General features: G+C 40.2%; 1 protein-coding gene across 1 annotated transcript in view; it reads right to left on the bottom strand.

Annotated features, from left to right (window-relative positions):
* Window positions 1-603: 603 nt before the first annotated feature.
* The window catches only part of LOC103081312 (aromatase-like), a 27,705-nt gene continuing 9,019 nt past the window's right edge, over window positions 604-19,289 (bottom strand). The window contains exons 4-9 of the mRNA XM_007455521.1: window positions 17,283-17,459; window positions 14,170-14,284; window positions 10,445-10,559; window positions 9,835-9,997; window positions 2,072-2,313; window positions 604-852 (exon numbers count right to left, since the gene is read on the bottom strand). Of these exons, the coding sequence (XP_007455583.1) occupies window positions 604-852; window positions 2,072-2,313; window positions 9,835-9,997; window positions 10,445-10,559; window positions 14,170-14,284; window positions 17,283-17,459 (1,061 nt within the window). The remainder of the gene's footprint in view (window positions 853-2,071; window positions 2,314-9,834; window positions 9,998-10,444; window positions 10,560-14,169; window positions 14,285-17,282; window positions 17,460-19,289) is intronic.

The following is a 19,289-nucleotide window of genomic DNA, read 5'->3' as shown; positions in this document are numbered from 1 at the left end:
AGACTGGGAAACGACAGTCTTCCATTTAACTTTTGCCACAGTTAAATCACATGGGGTTAAACAAGAGTTAATTTAACATAATTCATAGGAAAAGGCAAATGCTGAATTTGTAAGCATTTCTCCTAAGGTGTTAATATTGCAGTACCCAGCCCACCAAAAACAAAATCAAAAGCCCTTTATTCATACTAGTGGGTGTGTTTAGCTCTAGGTACCCAATGTCAGCCTGGCCTTTGTAATTGACTTGAGTGCTTCTTCCCCAGTCATTACAAAGCTCCCATCTCAGGGCAGGACAGTGAGGAGTCGGGCGTGAGTCTTGCTGATGGCTTGTCTTTCCCAAAGCATGTTTTGTGGAACTGGGCCTTTAGGGCTGCAGTTTCCTGCACAAATCTTGGCCTCCGTATTTTCTCCTGCAGTCTGGTTTCTGGTTTGGATGCGCTCAGATGACCGGCATCTCCTGGCTCGCTGACACCCCACAGGAGGTAAGTATATAAAAGGCCAGAGGCCACGGTTGTTCATGGGAGGAGGACTACCTGGCAAAGGTGGGTGGTTTCCATGTGGAATACTGTTGAGAAGTGCTCCAGGGCAGGGACTGACCAAACTTTTCTAGTGGTCGAGGCACTTGTCTGAATTTCTTGGAATGAAAATCATTCCCAGCAGGTCGCTGGTCTCATCTGGGTGCAAAGATAAGTCATTTTTCTTCTGCATCTTTTCAACACATTGACCTTGCAATGTCTGCACGTGGAAGCGTCTCAGAAGTGTGACCAGGGTGACCTTCATCATCACCATGGCAATGTATTTTCCCGGACAGGCCCGGGGCCCAAAGCCAAATGGCTGAAAGTACCTGTAAGGAACCTAGGAAAATGATCAGACAATTAGCCAGAGAAGTAAAGGCTAGAGTCATGCATATCTGTTTGATTCACCCTGAAAACACTGTGAGTCAGAATGCTCAGTTTTGGTGACTTGGCCATACTGCTCCTTCACGGAGAGGAATGACTGTAACTCAGATAAGCCTCTTTCTCCCTCCAGTTTGATTCACCCTTTGTGATACGGACACAACTTCAAACAATCCCCAGTTTTGCTTTTCATGTAAATACTCAACTAGCTCTGTGGGAAGACCACGGCTTTACTGCTGTTCTGCCAGTCATTGAGGCAAAGATTGTTTTTGTGCCAGGCCATATAACATGATGAAAAGGACCAATGTAGGCAAAGGTGTGGATTCCCTGTCTATTAGTGCCAAGGATCTAAATATATTTAGTTATACAAATATTTAATGGGACACCTCTGCCTGTCTTGTCCCCATTTGGACTCACGTAGTGCCTGACACTTAATACACGCTCAGTAAGTTATTTTTGACCAATTGCCAACATGGCGTGGGTTGCTTATATAGAAATGGAATGAATTAGACAACTGGTTTAACTAAGATCATATTTCCATATGCATATGGAAAAAGGGGGCACAGAGGGAACTATCTGGATAATTCAGGTTAAAAAAATCATTGCCTAGAATTGACATAATGGAGGCAGAATCTCCAGCACACCTCAATTACAGGAAAAGAAGAAGCTGAGGCTCTTCTAATTACAAAGTCTTGTATAGAATGAGGCCTAGTGCTTGTGGGGCCATTTGGGAAACCAAAGGCCCACTGCAAAAACCAAATCTTTCCTTCTCACTTGATTTCCATCTGAAGCAGAAGTGGATTTCCTTGACTTAGATGATGCTACGGCTGAATCTACATGGTGACAAGGTGATAAGTTTAAATGGAAAAGTTAAGTTTAAATGTGTTGGTTAAAGAAAATTTGCCTCATTTTAAGCAAATTAAGGGCCTGAATTATTCACCTTTTGACCTATTTTGTACCTCCATGAAGATTTCTGAGAGTTGGAGAGCCAGCCTCCTTGCCTTGAGGACAGACATGGTGGCCATGTTCCAAGCTAGGAGAAATGTGTTTTCCTGATGAGGTGTGAAGAGAATGAGTAAATAGAATGAAATATACATGGTGCAGACACAGAAACAGAGAGGACTTAAGAGTTGACATTTTCAAGAGTGGCGCACTCAGTTTTAAGGCAGGGCTCTTACATTCTTGGCAAAGTTTTCAAGAGTAAATTCATTGGGCTTGGGGAAAAACTCGAGTCTATGCATTCTTCCAATATTCAGGATAATGTTAGTCCCCTTTTTCACTGGGTAGCCATCGATGACATCATCCTCTAAGGCTTTGCGCATGACCAGGTCCACGACAGGCTGGTACCGCATGCTCTCATAAATAAAGTTTTCTACCACTTTTAGTTTTTGCATATCATCAATCCTTATGTCTCTTTCACCTGTGGGATCAGATAAAAAGGACAAAGGAGGTCATGTTAGTTTCAACATGTGATGGGCATAAAACTCCTAGTTTCAGATCAGTATAGTTATAGGTCAGTTCGGTCTTGGTTGAAAAAATTTATATATATAATTGTAAAATATTTTGTGTTTGGTCCACAGAGTGTCTTATGAAAATTCAGATTTGAAGTCAATTATCTTAACATCTGAGAGATTTCATAGAAATCTCTGGATTTGTAGAGAAATAAAAAAACAAGTTACATTGGACTCACATCCCCACATGACAATAGTTAGCTGAGGGTGTGTGGCTGATGAGCCCTTTAGAGGAACTTCTTCTCTGCAGCATCATGTAGACCTACCTAATCTACTTTAAACATTTATTGCCACCTCTGTGGTTCTTTAGTTTTGTCCTCTACTCTGAATTCCAGAAGACATTCATTCCTCCTCTAGTCAAGTGAGATGGTGAGATTAATGATGTTCACAGAAATTTTCTCTTCTGGTATCCAATGCAGTCATCTGTCAGAAAATATCACTGATAGCTACCCACCACCACTCTCTCCCATCAGGAAACTTGCACGAGCCTCTTAGATAGCCTCATCCACCACAGGGAAGACAGCAGAAGCAAGAAGACCTACAATCCTGCAGCCTGTGGAACAAAAACCACATTCACAGAAAGATAGACAAGATGAAAAGGCAGAGGGCTATGTACCAGATGAAGGAACAAGGTAAAACCCCAGAAAAGCAACTAAATGAAGTGGAGATAGGCAACCTTCCAGAAAAAGAATTCAGAATAATGATAGTGAAGATGATCCAGGACCTTGGAAAAAGAATGGAGGCAAAGATGAAGAGGATGCAAGAAATGTTTAACAAAGACTTAGAAGAATTAAAGAACAACCAAACAGAGATGAACAACACAATAACTGAAATGAAAAGTACACTAGAAGGAATCAATAGCAGAATAACTGAGGCAGAAGAACGGGTAAGTGACCTAGAAGACAAAATGGTGGAATTCACTGCTGCGGAACAGAATAAAGAAAATGAATGAAAAGAAATGAAGACAGCCTAAGAGACCTCTGGGACAACATTAAACACAACAACATTCGCATTATAGGGGTCCCAGAAGGAGAAGAGAGAGAGAAAGGACCCAAGAAAATATTTGAAGAGGTTATAGTCGAAAACTTCCCTAACATGGGAAAGGAAATAGCAACCCACGTCCAGGAAGTGCAGAGAGTCCCATACAGGATAAACCCAAGGAGAAACATGCCAAGACACATAGTAATCAAATTGGCAGAAATTAAAGACAAAGAAAAATTATTGAAAGCAGCAAGGGAAACTTGACAGATAACATACAGGGGAACCCCCATAAGGTTAACAGCTGATTTCTCAGCAGAAACTTTACAAGCCAGAAGGGAGTGGCATGATATACTTAAAGTGATGAGAGGGAAGAACCTACAACCAAGATTACTTGACCCACAAAGGATCTCATTCAGATTTGATGGAGAAATCAAAAGCTTTACAGACAAACAAAAGCTAAGAGAATTCAGCACCACCAAACCAGCTCTATAAGAAATGCCGAAGGAACTTCTCTAAGTGGGAAACACAAGAGAAGAAAAACTTACAAAAACAAACCCAAAACCGTTAAGAAACTGGTAATAGGAAAATACATATGGATAATTACCTTAAACATGAATAGATTAAATGCTCCAACCACAAGACGCAGGCTCGCTGAGTGGATACAAAAAACAAGACCCATATATATGCTGTCTACAAGAGACCCAATACAGACCTAGGTACACATACAGATTGAAAGTGGGGGGATGGAAAAAGATATTCCATGCAAATGGAAATGAAATAAAGCTGCAGGAGCAATACTCATATCAGATAAAATACACTTTAAAATAAAGAATGTTACAAGAGACAAGGAAGGACACTACATAATCTAGGAAACAATCCAAGCAGAAGGTATAACAATTATAAATATGTATGCACCCAACATAGGAGCACCTCAATACCTAAGGCAACTGCTAACAGCTATAAAAGAGGAAATCGACATTAACACAATAAGAGTGGGGGACTGTAACACCTCAGTTACACCAATGGACAGATCATTCAGACAAAAAATTAATAAGGAAACACAAGTGTTAATTGACATAATAGACCAGATAGATTTAATTGATATTTATAGGACATTCCATCCAAAAACAGCAGATTACACTTTCTCCTCAAGTGCTCACAGAACATTCTCCAGGATAGATCACATCTTGGGTCACAAATCAAGCCTCAGCAAATTTAAGAAAATTGAAATCATATCAAGCATCTTTTCTGACCACAAACGCTATGTGATTAGAAATCAATTACAGGGAAAAAAAATGTAAAAAACAGAAACACATGGAGGCTAAACAATACGTTACTAAATAACCAAGAGATCACTGAAGAAATCAAAGAGGAAATCAAAAAATACCTAGAGACAAATGAAAATGAAAACAGGACGATCCAAAACCTATGGGATGCAGCAAAGCAGCTTTAAGAGGAAAGTTTATAGCAATATAAGCCTACATCAAGAAACAAGAAAAATCTCAAGTAAACCATCTAACCTTACAGCTAAAGGAACTAAAGAAGAACAAACAAAACCCAAAGTTATCAGAAGGAAAGAAATCATAAAGATCAAAGCAGAAATAAATGAAATAGAAACAAAGAAAACAGTAGCAAATATGAATAAAACTAAAAGCTGGTTCCTTGAGAAGATAAAAAAAATTGATAAACCATTAGCCAGACTCACCAAGAAAAGGAGGGAGAGGACTCAAACCAATAAAATTAGAAATGAAAAAGGAGAAGTTACAACAGAAACCGCAGAAATACAAAGCATCCTAAGAGACTACTACAAGCAACTCTATGCCAATAAATGGACAACCTGGAAGAAATGGACAAATGCTTAAAAACGTATAACCTTCCAAGACTGGACGAGGAAGCAGTAGAAAATATGAACAGACCAATCACAAGTAATGAAATTGAAACGGTGGTTAAAAATCTTCCAACAAACAAAAGTCCAGGACCAGATGGCTTCACAGATGAATTCTATCAAACATTTAGGGAAGCGCTAACACTCATCCTTCTCAAACTCTTCCAAAAAATTGCAGAGGAAGGAACACTCCCAAACCCATTCTATGAGGCCACCATCACCCTGATACCAGAACCAGACAAAGATACTACAAAAAAAGAAAATTATAGACCAATATCACTGATGAATATAGATGCAAAAATCCTCAACAAAATACTAGCAAACAGAATCCAAGAACACATTAAAAGGATCATGCACCATGATCAAGTGGGATTTATCCCAGGGATGCAAGGATTCTTCAATATACTCAAATCAATCAACATGATATACCATATTAACAAATTGAAGAATAAAAACCATATGATCATCTCAATAGATGCTGAAAAAGCTTTGGACAAAATTCAACAGCCATTTATGATAAAAACTCTCCAGAAAGTGGGCATATAGGGCACCTACCTCAACATAATAAAGACAATGTACGACAAACCCACAGCAAAGATCATTCTCAATGGTGAAAAACTGAAAGCATTTCTTCTAAGATAAGAAACAAGACAAGGATGTCCACTCTCACCACTATTATTCACCATAGTTTTGGAAGTCCTAGCCAAGGCAATCAGAGAAGAAAAAGAAGTGAAAGGAATACAAATTGGAAAAGAAGAAGTAAAACTGTCACTGTTTGCAGATGACATGATACTGTATATAGAGAATCCTAAAGATGCCACCAGAGAACTACTAGAGCTAATCAATGAATTTGGTAAAGTTGGAGGATACAAGATTAGTGTGCAGAAATCTCTTGCATTCCTATATACTAATGTTGAAAAATCTGAAAGAAAACTTAAGGAAACACTCCCAGTTACCATTGCAACAAAGGAGTAAGATACCTAGGAATAAACCTATCTAGGGAGACAAAAGACCTGTATGAAGAAAACTATAAGACACAGATGAAAGAAATTAAAGATGATACCGACAGATGGAGAGATATACCGTGTTCTTGGATTTGAAGAATCAATATTGTGAAAATGACTATACTACCCAAAGCAATCTACAGATTCAATGCAATCCCTATCAAATTACCAATGGCCTTTTTTACAGAACTAGGACAAATAAATCTTAAATTTTGTATCGAGACACAAAAGACCCTGAATAGCCAAAGCAGTCTTGAAGGAAAAAAATGGAGCTGGAGGAATCAGACTCCCTGACTTCAGACTATACTACAAAGCTATAGTAATCAAGACAATATGGTACTGGCACAGAAACTGAAATATAGATCAATGGAAGAAGATAGAAAGCCCAGAGATAAACCCACACACCTATGGTCAAGTAATCTATGACAAAGGAGGCAAAGATATACAATGGAGAAAAGACAGTCTCTTCAATAAGTGGTGCTGGGACAACTGGACAGCTACATGTAAACGAATGAAATTAGAACAATCCTTAACACCATACAAAAAAATAAACTCAAAATATATTAGAGACCTAAATGTAAGACCGGACATTATAAAACTCCTGGAGGAAAACATAGGAAGAACACTCTTTGACATAAATCACAGCAAGATCCTTTTTGACCCACCTCCTAGAGTAATGGAAATAAAAGCAAAAATAAACAAATGGGACCTAATGAAACTTAAATGCTTTTGCACAGCAAAGGAAGCCGTAAACAAGACAAAAAGGCAACCCTCAGAATGGGAGAAAATATTTGCAAATGAGTCAACGGACAAAGGATTAATCTCCAAAATATATAACCAGCTGATGCAGCTCAATATTAAAAAAAGGAACCGAATCCAAAAATGGGCAGAAGACCTAAACAGACATTTCTCCAAAGAAGACATACAGATAGCTAAGAAGTACATGAAAAGCTGCTCAACATCACTAATTATTAGAGAAATGCAAATCAAAACTACAATGAGGTATCGCCTCACACCAGTTAGAATTGGCATCATCAGAAAATCTGCAAACATCAAATCCTGGAGAGAGTTTGGAGAAAATGGAACCCTCTTGCACGGTTGGTGGGAATGTAAATTGATACAGCCACTATGGAGAACAGTATGGAAGTTCCTTATAAACTAAAAATAGAATTACCATACGACCCAGCAATCCCACTACTGGGCATATACCCAGAGAAAACCATAATTCAAATAGGCACATGCACCCCAATGTTCATTGCAGCACTCTACAATAGCCAGGTCATGGAAGCAACCTAAATGCCCATCGACAGACGAATGGATAAAGAAGGTGTGGTACATATATACAATGGAATATATCTCAGCCATGAAAAGGAACGAAACTGGGTCATTTGTAGAGATGTGGATGGATCTAGAGACTGTCATACAGAGTGAAGTAAGTCAAAAAGAGAAAAACCAATATCGTATATTGACACATATATTTGGAACCTAGAAAAATGCTACAGATGAACTGGTTTGTAGGGCAGAAATTGAGACACAGATGTAGAGAAGAAACGTATGGACACCAAGGGGGAAAAGCAGTGGGGGGTGTGGGTCGTGGTGTGATGGATTGGGAGATTGGGATTGACATGTATACACTGATGTGTATGAAATGGATGACTAATAAAAACCTTCTGTATAAAAAAGTAAAGAAAATTAAAAAAAAAAAAAGAAAAATATCACTGTTAGTCTCTCCTCCTCATCTCATCAAGGACAACCTGGGTGGTAGCGTGTCAAGAACGCCCTCTCTCCATCACAACAAATCGGGTGCCTCATCTGCTCCAGGTGAGCTGGGGATTGATGGACACCTCCATGTCTCAGCTTGGCTTGACACTGGTCAAAGAGGCTTGGATTACTCTCAGAATTGTCAAAACTTCAAAGCATCCTGAAATGGGCTACTGTTTTTGCAGAATGCAAGTCAACCCAGGGTCCTGAGGCAGCTCTGTCTCCTGTACAGTTAGGTTATTCGGGAATGGTCTCACTTGGTTAGAGAACTTTAACAACACAGCCCCTCACATACTGCTTTTCGAACACAGTAAGAGTCTAATGGGTGTATTTATCTGTGGTGGGGAGTTAGAGGGCAGATGATGGAGAAGGTAACAAAAGGCATACTTTTAGAAGTAATTACCAGTCCTGTGGGTCTAGGGGGAACAAGTATACATGTACTAGTGGTTGTCCCAGTTTTATCTTTCAAGAGGACTGTCGTGTCAGGGGGATATCAAGGGGCACAAGAACTTTTCACGTCTCAAGGAAATTGTATTAAAGGTTTATGATCTCAAGAGCAGTTTCCCCTGTGTTGCCTGTACCCCCATCATTCTGTGACTCTTTCTCACTCCACTGAGCTTGTTTCTTGAATTCTCTTTTTCTCACGAGACTGAGAGCCCAGGACTGAAGGGATGGCACTGGCTTGTTCACCGCGGTGCCCTTGCACCTGGCACAGAACCCATAACCTGAAAAGGGTGCTTGAGAAAACATTCCAGGATTTGAAACCCGGATGTCATTCTGGCTCCTTGCTATCTACCTTCCCAGGCAGTGGCCCTCCTATGGCAACGCGTCTGCAGAACCCTTTCACATATTTAATCCGTGTATGAAATTTCCCCTTGTCATCTGTTTCAGGCAGCACTCAAATGGTTTTAAAGATAAATAAGATAAAAAGTTTAAAACATACATGGTGCCTTTTAACAACAAAATACGTTGTTTCACAGAGACCTGTAAAGTCAAGAAAGAAAAATCTATATCATTACTGATACCCCTTCACATGTGTCTGAAATGTGTTCCTAAAGAGATTACTTATGTGAAGCACATTCCAAATAAGGCAATCTGTTTTCTCCAGAAAGCAGTTCTGACTTCTGAACGTGGCAGCGTCTCCAGGGAAGGGTGGGGATATCCGAAGCAGTGGCAGAGTGATGCTGAAGCAGTGGGAGAGCAGGGAGGGGACAGAGTGGGGAAGAGCTGAGCAGGGACCTGGAGGCTGTCCTGCAGAGGAGGAGGAGCGGGTGGGTGAGGGAAACTGATTGCTCCCCTGCCTCTGCTATCATCACCCTTTCCTCCTCCCTCTGCCACCACCTGGAAGAATGGGCTGCTTGAAACCCAGAAACACTGCAGAAAATGATAGCCATTTCCCTGGGTGAAAAAAGCCTTTTGTCACTGATAAGGTAGCAAATCCTTGTGGATGATCCCATGTTTTTTTAAACACAGACAAATAGAACCGCATATATGTGTTTATGTGCCCATCAAAAAAGACCTTGAAGGATACACATCAAAATATTAACAGTGATTCCCCCTGGGGAATGGGAAGGAGAGTGGAAGCGATCAGGAAATAATACTTTCTGCTTTATACATCTCTCTATTATTTGGATTTTTTTCCAGCCAGCGTGTATTTTTTTTTTATATTAGAAAAACACAGACACCTGTTTGGCATAATGAAAATATGACACATTGACTTGCTTTGTTGGTTCTCTGGGTGGCTTCTAATAAAGATTTTGACATAAGATTCTTAGGAATCTTGCTTGATAGATTCTTACCAACAACAGTCTGGATTTCCTTCATTATTGCCTCTTCAACCTGGGGGTGCTTTGCAATGAGAAGCATCATGAAAAACACAGAGATGGACATGGTGTCCGGTGCTGCGATCAGCATTTCCAGTACGCACTGGTTCACATTCTCTCTTGTCAGGTCACCACGCTTCTGGACAATTGAAAGCGGAGAGAAACATTGGCAATGTGAATGAACGGTTCAGAACAGGAGGGAGGGTGGCACTCAAGGATTAATTTGTTGAGGGTGGACCTCAACAAAATGAAATCATAGAAATTATGTGTCTTTGGGTCTGATGATGGACATTTGCATTAACAATCTTCATCTCAAAGCTGAAGAACTTAACGAAATATCTATGTGTTTAGTGTCTTTGGATTCCCCAGTTTTCCTGTTTTTATTGTGCAGAAACACAGAAGTTTCAGTCTTAAAGGTCAGTCTTACCTGACTGTCTAATAGGGGGCTATTGGATTGGTCATTATAGAAGTACTGGAGCATATAGTCAAAGCAGAAACATGCCACAATTAACAGGAGAGAATTTTTAGACACTGATCAGTCATACACGTATGTTGTGTGGGAATTAGGGTTAGTTCAGGTCTGTACCTCAGCCAAAATCAACTCAGTGGTGAAATCCATTGAGTCTTCCAGTTTCTCTGCTATGAAAATCCTGCGTCTTTTTTTTTCTACCAGAATTTCCATTTCGTCTTTCAGCTCCTCGCTGGAAAAAACAGTGTAAATATTATCTACTTGTACACAGATATGACATCTAGATAAATGGATTTGTTTGCCATGTTTAAAAATAAAATGATCTGCTTTAGTGGAAGCCATTAGTGCTCATGAATAACTGAATTTATACTTAATTCTTCACAAATATTCTTAAATTACATACACATTATATCATGTTAAGGAACCAGAGTTAGCCCATGTATCTCGGCAGTGGTAGCGAAATCAAGGCTGTAACTGTAGTTAAGAGTTGAAAACTGGTACCAAATGGCTAAATCCATTTATGTTTTCTGCTATTTTATTGGGCCAGCACAGTGCTTAAGTTAAACGTCAAAAACCAAAGCCAGTGAATGCCTTTAGTGGGAGCATGCACTCTCCAGTCTGCCATGGGCACCTCCATTTCCTGTGTCTTACATCCACCCAGCCCACTTTTATCTGCATAGTCTCGAAGACAATTGAGTTTGAGGTTCCTCTTCTACACAGGAAGTATTTTTCCTGATATTTATCTCATACCTTGCAGTTTCTGCCTCCTAGTAACACTAAGTAAATATTTGTTGAACGAATGACTGTCTGCATCAATATGCATATGCCTTTTGACGGTGTGCAGGAGGGAAAAACACCTTCGACCAAAGGGTCAGGTTCTGGTCCAGGTTGTTGTCGTTCCATGTAACCTAGTTTAAGTCTCTGAGTCTTACGTCTCTTTTAAAGTGAAGGGATCAGGCTAGATGAACAATAAGGCCACCTTGAGATCTCAATTCTGTTATCTTTAACTTTGTCTTTAATGTATGCATTCACGTATAATTGTATTGTTCCCCAATGTCAGGGAACAGTATTCTGTATTATGTTAAATGTACAGTAAATCTTTCTTTCAAATTCTTGTTGACACAGTTGCCTACACGCTTAAATACTCTGTTGACCTAAATAGCCTCTATGTTTACTTCAGTTCAACAGGAAAAGTAACGGAGGATTCTTTAAGATACCTCCTATCTTTAAAAGTTTTTTGGGGGGGCATCTCAAGGAAGATGTTTAAACATTCTGAGAGATATTCTTCAGGGTAGCATTTTCATTGTGTCATTCTAAATAAGGATGCCTACTATTGTTTATCTCTGTGAGTATGCTTTATAGGCGCGCGCACAAACACACACACTCACCAATCCAGATATACAGCAGGGATATATTCACGTTTATTCATTTACCTACCCATCCATTTGTTCAGCAAATATTTGTTGAGTATCTCCTACATTTATTCAATAGTGGGCTAGAATGCTCATAGCATTCCTACCTAAGCAATGGCCCCCAAATGGCCTGGGATGTATTGAAATGCCCCTAGACTTTGAATTCCTAGAGAATTTCTTGATGGAGCTGCATCCACTTCTAAGCATCTCCTTCCTCCCTGGGCCAGAATCAGGGGCCTGTGAATATCCACTGGGATTCCTCCTATTCAGGTTAAAATTTGCTTCTGCTTAAATGTATGTATTTGAATTTGTATGTCATTAAAAACTAGGAGAATTGAGTTAAATGTCAGTTTCCAGGAAATCAGAAGTCTCTGACTCACAAATTATATTGCAAGAATTCCTCTGTTTGTACGAAAATAATGGTGGCTAGGTTCCTAGTCGAGGCCACAAACACTTATTTAATGTATTCTGAGACTGAAAAGCCTACATTTGACAAAACAAAAAGTAGAAAACAATACTGTTCTAATATTGGGAATTCAAAGAGGGAAAATATAAAATTGAATGAATAGGGATGGAAGTAGATGTCCCAGAAACCTTTACATAAATATATATTTTTAAATATTGGTATGAAAGACAAATTCTATATGATCTCTCTTATATGTGGGATCTTAAAAAAACAATAACAAAAGGAGAAATCCCAACTTCAGTTTTACAAGAAGAGATTGGTGATTGCCATGGGTGCTGGGGATAGGTTGGATGTGAAATGGGTGAAGGGGGTCAAAGGTACAAACTTCCTTCCACTTATATGATCAATAAATCATGGGGATGTAAGGTACAGCATGGTGACTACAGTTAATATACAGTATTGCATATTTAAAAGTTGCTAAGAGAGTAGATCTTAAAAGTTCTCATCACAAGGAAAAAGTTTTGTAACTATGTATGGTAAAAGATGTTAACTAGATTAATTGTGATGAACATTTCTCAATATATTCAAATATTGAATCAGGCTGTACACATGAAACTAACATAGTGTTTTATGCCTCAAAAAAAGTATCGGCGTTATTGCAAAGGCATGCAGGGGAAGGAGATTAAAAGATTTCTTTAAGTTTTTACTGCTTTAGATCAGAGGAGATAGTACATAGTGAACTAACCATTGGCAAATTTATATAGAGAGGGAATGTTGTTGAGGTAATTTTAAAGAAACCAAAGAGAAACTGTTATACAGTTTCATGTTATAAGTTTCTATGGGTCTGCTGACCATACTGAAGCTAAACTAATGACCAAGTTTAACTGTGGACCAATAAGACTCTTGAGACAACCACAAATTCTGACAGCAGTGAAGAGATGAACCATTTATCTTATCGATTCAAGTCACAATAAGCTCAGGTAGAAACAAAGAGAAATGTTTAAAGGACCAGGTGTCCAAATCATCCATCTGATACTCATCATCCGCTTGAAATATATAAAGCAACATCAAGCTAACTTCCTGGAGACTAGTATTACTGAATTTCAAAACATGCAAACAGGATGAAGTTAGGTCTTCCAACAACTTTGGGAACTTTGGGGGAGAATTTAAGATAGTCAGGGACATCTGGGAAAGATATGAACAGAGGGACGGGGAAAACTAACATGTTTACTGCCTACTATGTGTCATGCTTTGTGCTGATTGCCCTTTATAGAGGATCTCATTAACCTGTATTGCCACCATGGAGGGTATGTTATATTTTACTTTGAAGAACTTCCCAAGGACATTTGGTTACTAAGTGGTAGAGACAGGATACACACCAGGTCTGTCTACCTCTAGATCCCCTGTGCTTTCCACTGGCGGTAAGAGGTGGCATGTGTGCTGGCTGGCTACTTACACTCTGAAAACCCATTGATTATCCAGTAGGTAATTGGGCATTTGTCTAATCTTCTACTAGACTAGTCTGAGATAAAAGCAAAGCCATTTAATGACAGTTTTAGGATCCCCCAAGATATAAGATGCATAACTAAACAAACAACACGTCTTAAAAAAGTTCATCGTGAAAAAATTCTCTTGTAACTACTGTCAATTCTTACAAGTTGAATTAAGTTAAATTCATTCAGAAGCAACACAACAATAAAATGATTTATTTTTCCAGGCATGCAAAGAGAACTTTGACTAATGATAAGGATAGGTTCAGCCAGCCCTTCTCTTCAACTCAAAATACACAGCAGTGTCCTAGTTCCAGAGATGGAGCTCTCAGCCTCCTAGGGAAAACTGCCCTGGGCCAACGTCTTCCTTTCCTTGTGGTCTGGCCACATGCTGCCAAATTGCTGTAAGAAGTGCTTAACAGCTCCCTTGCAGTTCTGGAGAGGAGAAAGCTTGCCGAAGAGGCCAGCAATAACTAAGACACAACACAGATCAATCCAATCTCAGCAATAAATATTCCAAAATTTGTTACTTACACAGACTTTTCATACTTTCTGCATAGCCAAGAAATCTTAAAGAAGATGTCTGGTTTGAGAAGGAGAGCTTGCCATGCATCAAAATAACCCTGGATTTTAACCACGATGGCCCTTTCTGGAAAAACAGAAAAAGATCAGAACAGATGAGCAAAAATGTGAGCCCAAGGATGGTACACTGCTCAGAGAAGATCCCCTGTAGACTCTCCTACCATCTGGGACTCTAAGCAGGGCAAGGTTCCAACTCCAAAGGGTGTTTCAGCCAGGGGAATGCCACTAAGCAAATCAACACTAATTTATTCTCCTTGGCATCTAAATTGGCCACGTTAACCAGAGATTTGCCAGTTTTCAAGTTTGTGCTAGAGACACAGCCTAGAATCTCACACGCTTCTCCATGGCTGAGCCTCCAACTCCCTCCTGTTTTCCTGACTGTGGGAAATAAGAAGTAATTAATGCTGTTATGGCCTCAATTCTGGCACCTAGAAAGGCAAAAAGCCATGCTGCTCTGCTGTTTATATTTCGGTTCAGAGTGTAGAATTCATCTTGGAATCTTCAGTGCCTTGTCCTGAGTCTTGTGCACAGTCAGATCTTAACGGATGTTCTTGAATTAAATTGAATACTAGAGAAAAGAAAACCCCTTCTGTTTTTCAAATTATACACAAGAGAAGGGAAGAGACATATGCAGGTGCAGAAACTGCAGTTCACAGAAATGAAGAAGCTTGCCCAACAAAGTAGAAGCAGTGTGTCAGGAAGTCCCTAGGCTGGAGCCTGGTTCTATCTAACCTCAGGGCCATGTCCTTTCCTCTTTGGTGCACTGGGTCCCTCAGGCCAATTGAGAGTTTAACAAGGACCCGGTGAGCAGAGGGACATATGCATAAGTCTGTATGGGTTATGAAGGTTCTTAGACCGCAGTCTGCATCCATAAGTTAACGGACAGATGTACAATTCCCTTTACTTGATCCCTCCTAAGAATCAAGGCTAGTGGGGAACCAAAGAGCAAGGACTTCTAAAATAGGTACCTGTCATATCTTAGGAGAGATGTACGTGGAACAGGCAAACAGGACTTTCAGAGTCCCTGTGTGAAAGGGGATGAGGCAAGAGGCTGTGACTTGCAGAGTGAATGGGGCTCCCATCCTAATGTCAATCAGATGGGGTTCCTAGGACTCTGGTAAGGAATCATTAAAGAGGCAGGGAGATGAGGTGAGGAGAGTGGAGCAGAGAAAGGGAGGGCTTATCGCTTGTCTGCTTGTCCAAATGTGGTCAATCAGGGAGCAGGTGTGATAGCTCAGCTGGTCTGGGCAAGTGTGAAAATCGTGCTTTGTTCTTATACCTGTGATGTTGTTCTCTCATATCTCATTGGCTGAGCACGTGGCTGAGCACGTGGCTCATTGTTACACTTCATTTGGGGCTATTTTCAGACATCCTCTCCACAGAGAACTTCCTGACCACCCTTTGTCTCCACAAGAGCTTCAGCCTCCCGCTGACCTCCCCCTTCACTTTCTAGCCCTTTGCCCTGATTTTTTTTTTTCTTTTTTTTTTTTTGTGGTACGCGGGCCTCTCGCTGCTGTGGCCTCTCCCGTTGCGGAGCACAGGCTCCGGACACGCAGGCTCAGCGGCCATGGCTCGTGGCCCAGCCGCTCCGTGGCATGTGGGATCCTCCTGGACCGGGGCACAAACCCGTGTCCCCTGCATCAGCAGGCGGACACTCAACCACTGCGCCACCTGGGAAGCCCTGTTTTTTTAAGACACTTATTATAGCCTAATATATTACTAGATAGTTAGTTGTTTACTGTCCATATACCCACTAGGGTGTAAACTCTCTGAAGGCAAGGACTTCGTCTTGTCCAACTGGTCTATCCCCAGAACCTATGTCTGGCATAAAATAGGCAATCAATAAATATTAGTTGAATGAATGTATGAATCAATGAGCATTGCTAGAAATCAAGTCAGGAGAAATTACATTAAGCTGACAGCAGCAGAATGGAATGAATCCACATGATTAATGTTTGTTCTTTTGTTGGCAGTAGAGTTGCATGTATGTGTTTAATATTTGTTTCTGTAATATAGTGAGGAAAGCAGTTTCTTGAGTGAGACATCTTGCCAGGATTGTTATAAATGCTAAGTGACAAAGTTTATGTGAAGCAACTTTTTATACTGCTTGGCACATAGTAGATACTAAATTTATGTTAGTTATCATCATCATTTCCAGCAGCCTCAGTACCTTTATCATCATATAGAATCAAAATTTTCATACTTAGTGGCTTTGAGGGAGAGGTGTGTACGTATATTTATGTGTGTGTGTAGATAGATGGAACATGTCTGTGTGTTTGTGTGTGTATATATATATAACTATACATACATATATACACATATATATGTGTATATCATGCCCAAAAGAATGGTTGGTAATGGTTAAATACATAGGTTTGGTGGTAGGATATACTTATGACCAAATCAAATGATCACATCTGTTAAGTTTCAGCTGTGGGTAGGATCCTATTTTCTAGAGCAATGAAGAGAGATACAAAGGAAATAGAAGATGGCCCCTGCTGTGGATATTTATGACCTTATAAGTGAACAAGGCAGACATACCAGGAAAAATATTTGGGAATACTTAGAAGGGTTTAAAGAAGAGCAGTATGCAAAAGAGCGTATCTTCGCTTGAGTCCGTTATCCTTCTTCTCATGCCCTGTTTAATACAGGGCTGAATGTCAAGTCAGAAGAATGAAAATTTCAGGGCTTCCCTGGTGGCGCAATGGTTGGGAGTCCGCCTGCTGGTGCACGGGATGCGGGTTTGAATCCTGGTCCGGGAGGGCCCCACATGCCGCGGAGCGGCTGGGCCGGTGCGCCGCAGCTGCTGAGCCTGCGCTCTGGAGTCCGTGGGCCACAACTGCTGAAGGCCGCCTGCCACGGCTGCTGAGGCTTCCATGCCTGGGGTCCATGCTCTGCAGCAGGAGAGGCCACAGCAATGGGAAGCCCGTGCACCACAATGAAGAGTGGCCCCTGCTTACCACGGCTAGAGGAAGCCCGCGCACAGCAACGAAGACCCAACACAGCCAAAAAATAAATAAATAAGTAAATAAATATATTTTTTAAAAAAGTGAAAATTTTAGTACCGTCCAAGGGGATCCTCAGGAAGAGCTTGTTAGAGGTGTCCAGCATGATGCGCCGCATGAGGGTCAACACATCCACATAGCCCAACTTGTTGCGGACCTCCTCCAGCCTGTCCAGATGCTTGGTGATGGAATCAGCACAGACGGTCACCATGCGCACCAGGCTGGGGCCAGACAAAGCTGAAGGGTACACGTCAGAGTGAGGCGCCTCCAACTCCAGGGCACACAAACTATCAGGCAGTTTTGGCTTTTTATGTTTGGAGCTTAACTGACCACAAATTTTTATTCAATAAATGGGTGGAAATTTTCATATTCTTTTAATTTTTCTATATTCTACTGTCTACTAGAAAGTATCACTTTTATGATTTAAAATGAATGAATGAGTGAATGACAAATCTTTTTAAAACAAGTGATTCAAAATTAAACTTTTATTCTACCTATGACAAATCATTTGTGAGATTGCAAATGAAACATTTAGTATTTGTGATCATAAATTACAAATCAGTAATTTTCTATATTATGTACATTTCTCTCTAAAGAAGGTTTGGATTTCACTTGGGTGGTATTTTATGTTTCAGTGAGTGGCAGAATATTGCTACAGAACTATTCAAATTGGATCTTACTTTTTAGATCTAAGGTGCTTCCTGTTTAATTGTAGTTCATATGTGTAAAGTCCTAGTCTTATAAATTACCAAATGTACCCTTCTCTTAATTTTGGTTTCTCTTCAAACTACATCCAGATTAATTGTACTCAATCAATGTCATAACAACAAAACAAAACTTTGTTGGTTGAACAGTCTTCTTCACAGGACTGGGAACACTGGGGACAGTGATAACCTATTAGCATTGTACTTCAAGTCCATAGTACAGGGTGGCCCTCGATATATATTTGTCAAAAGGAGGAATGAATGAATGGATGAATGAATGAATGAAACCAGGTAGAGTGAACTGGCTCTGATCTCTCTCTTTCTTGGCTCCTGACCATCTGAGCATCTAGTGGTCCTAATGGTAGGTGGTCTAACATGAGTTAAACTCTTAAAGTCCTCCTTTCTCTGTTTGTTCAAGGTTGCTCTAAGCTTTCTTTAGGAGTAATATCTCTTTTTCATGTCTTTTTTATTCAGACTTGCTGTTAAAGTCAGAGCCCTCAAACAAAGCAAATCAGCTGTGCTGCAGAAGCCCCTGAAGGCACACTTTGCAAATAAGAAAGGAAACCTGGTGAGTGGTCCTAGAGTCTAAGCATTTCCACCCATGTATAAAAAGGAAGTTTGGATTGGCAGCATACTTTCTGACTTTAGGAGGGACCTGGAGATATGAAAGGCCAGGATGCTGTTTCCTGGGTGACTGTCACAATCACAAGTGAGATAAATGATTCCTCAATGAATCAATCCTTTGCATGGAAGGGTTGGCTTTGTTTATCACTCCCAGACTGATGTATGATTTGCCTCTATGTTCAAGAGCTTGAAACCACATTTCAAATGTATAAACCACATTTCAAATGTATAAAAGGAATGGGGAGCCTCTAGAACCTGGAAAAGGCAAGGAAACACTTTCTCCCTAGAGGCTCCAGAAAGGAACACAGACTGGCCAGTGCCTTGATTTTAGCCCCGTGAGACCCATGTCAGACTTTTGACCCATAAAACCGTAAGATAATGAATGTGTGGTTTGAAGCCAAAGGCTTCCATTCCAGCAGCATATAGTAAAGGGGGAAACCACTAGATAAGGAGGTTTGTAATCCAGTCTCTGCTCCTCCATACCTGGCTATGTTGCCTGGAGGAAAAATCACAGGCTCTCTAGAAATGTACTCCTTAAGTATAAAACTCAGAGTCTGGATGAAATGACATAACAACTCTTCTCAGTTCTAAAATTCTGTAATTTATTTGCAAATTGCTATTTTAAGACATCTGGGATGTCAGCCAATGATTCAGCAAACATGTTGGTTATGCTAAATCAACTATATGGCTGACATACTAAGTTCTTTTTTTTTTTTTTTTTTTTTTTTCGTTTTTGCGG

Source organism: Lipotes vexillifer, unplaced genomic scaffold, assembly GCF_000442215.2.
Source record: "Lipotes vexillifer unplaced genomic scaffold, Lipotes_vexillifer_v1.1 scaffold24, whole genome shotgun sequence".
Classification (NCBI taxonomy): Eukaryota; Metazoa; Chordata; class Mammalia; order Artiodactyla; family Lipotidae; genus Lipotes; species Lipotes vexillifer.
The sequence above is the reverse complement of the archived record's forward strand: the minus strand, read 5'-3'. Positions and strand labels throughout refer to the sequence as shown.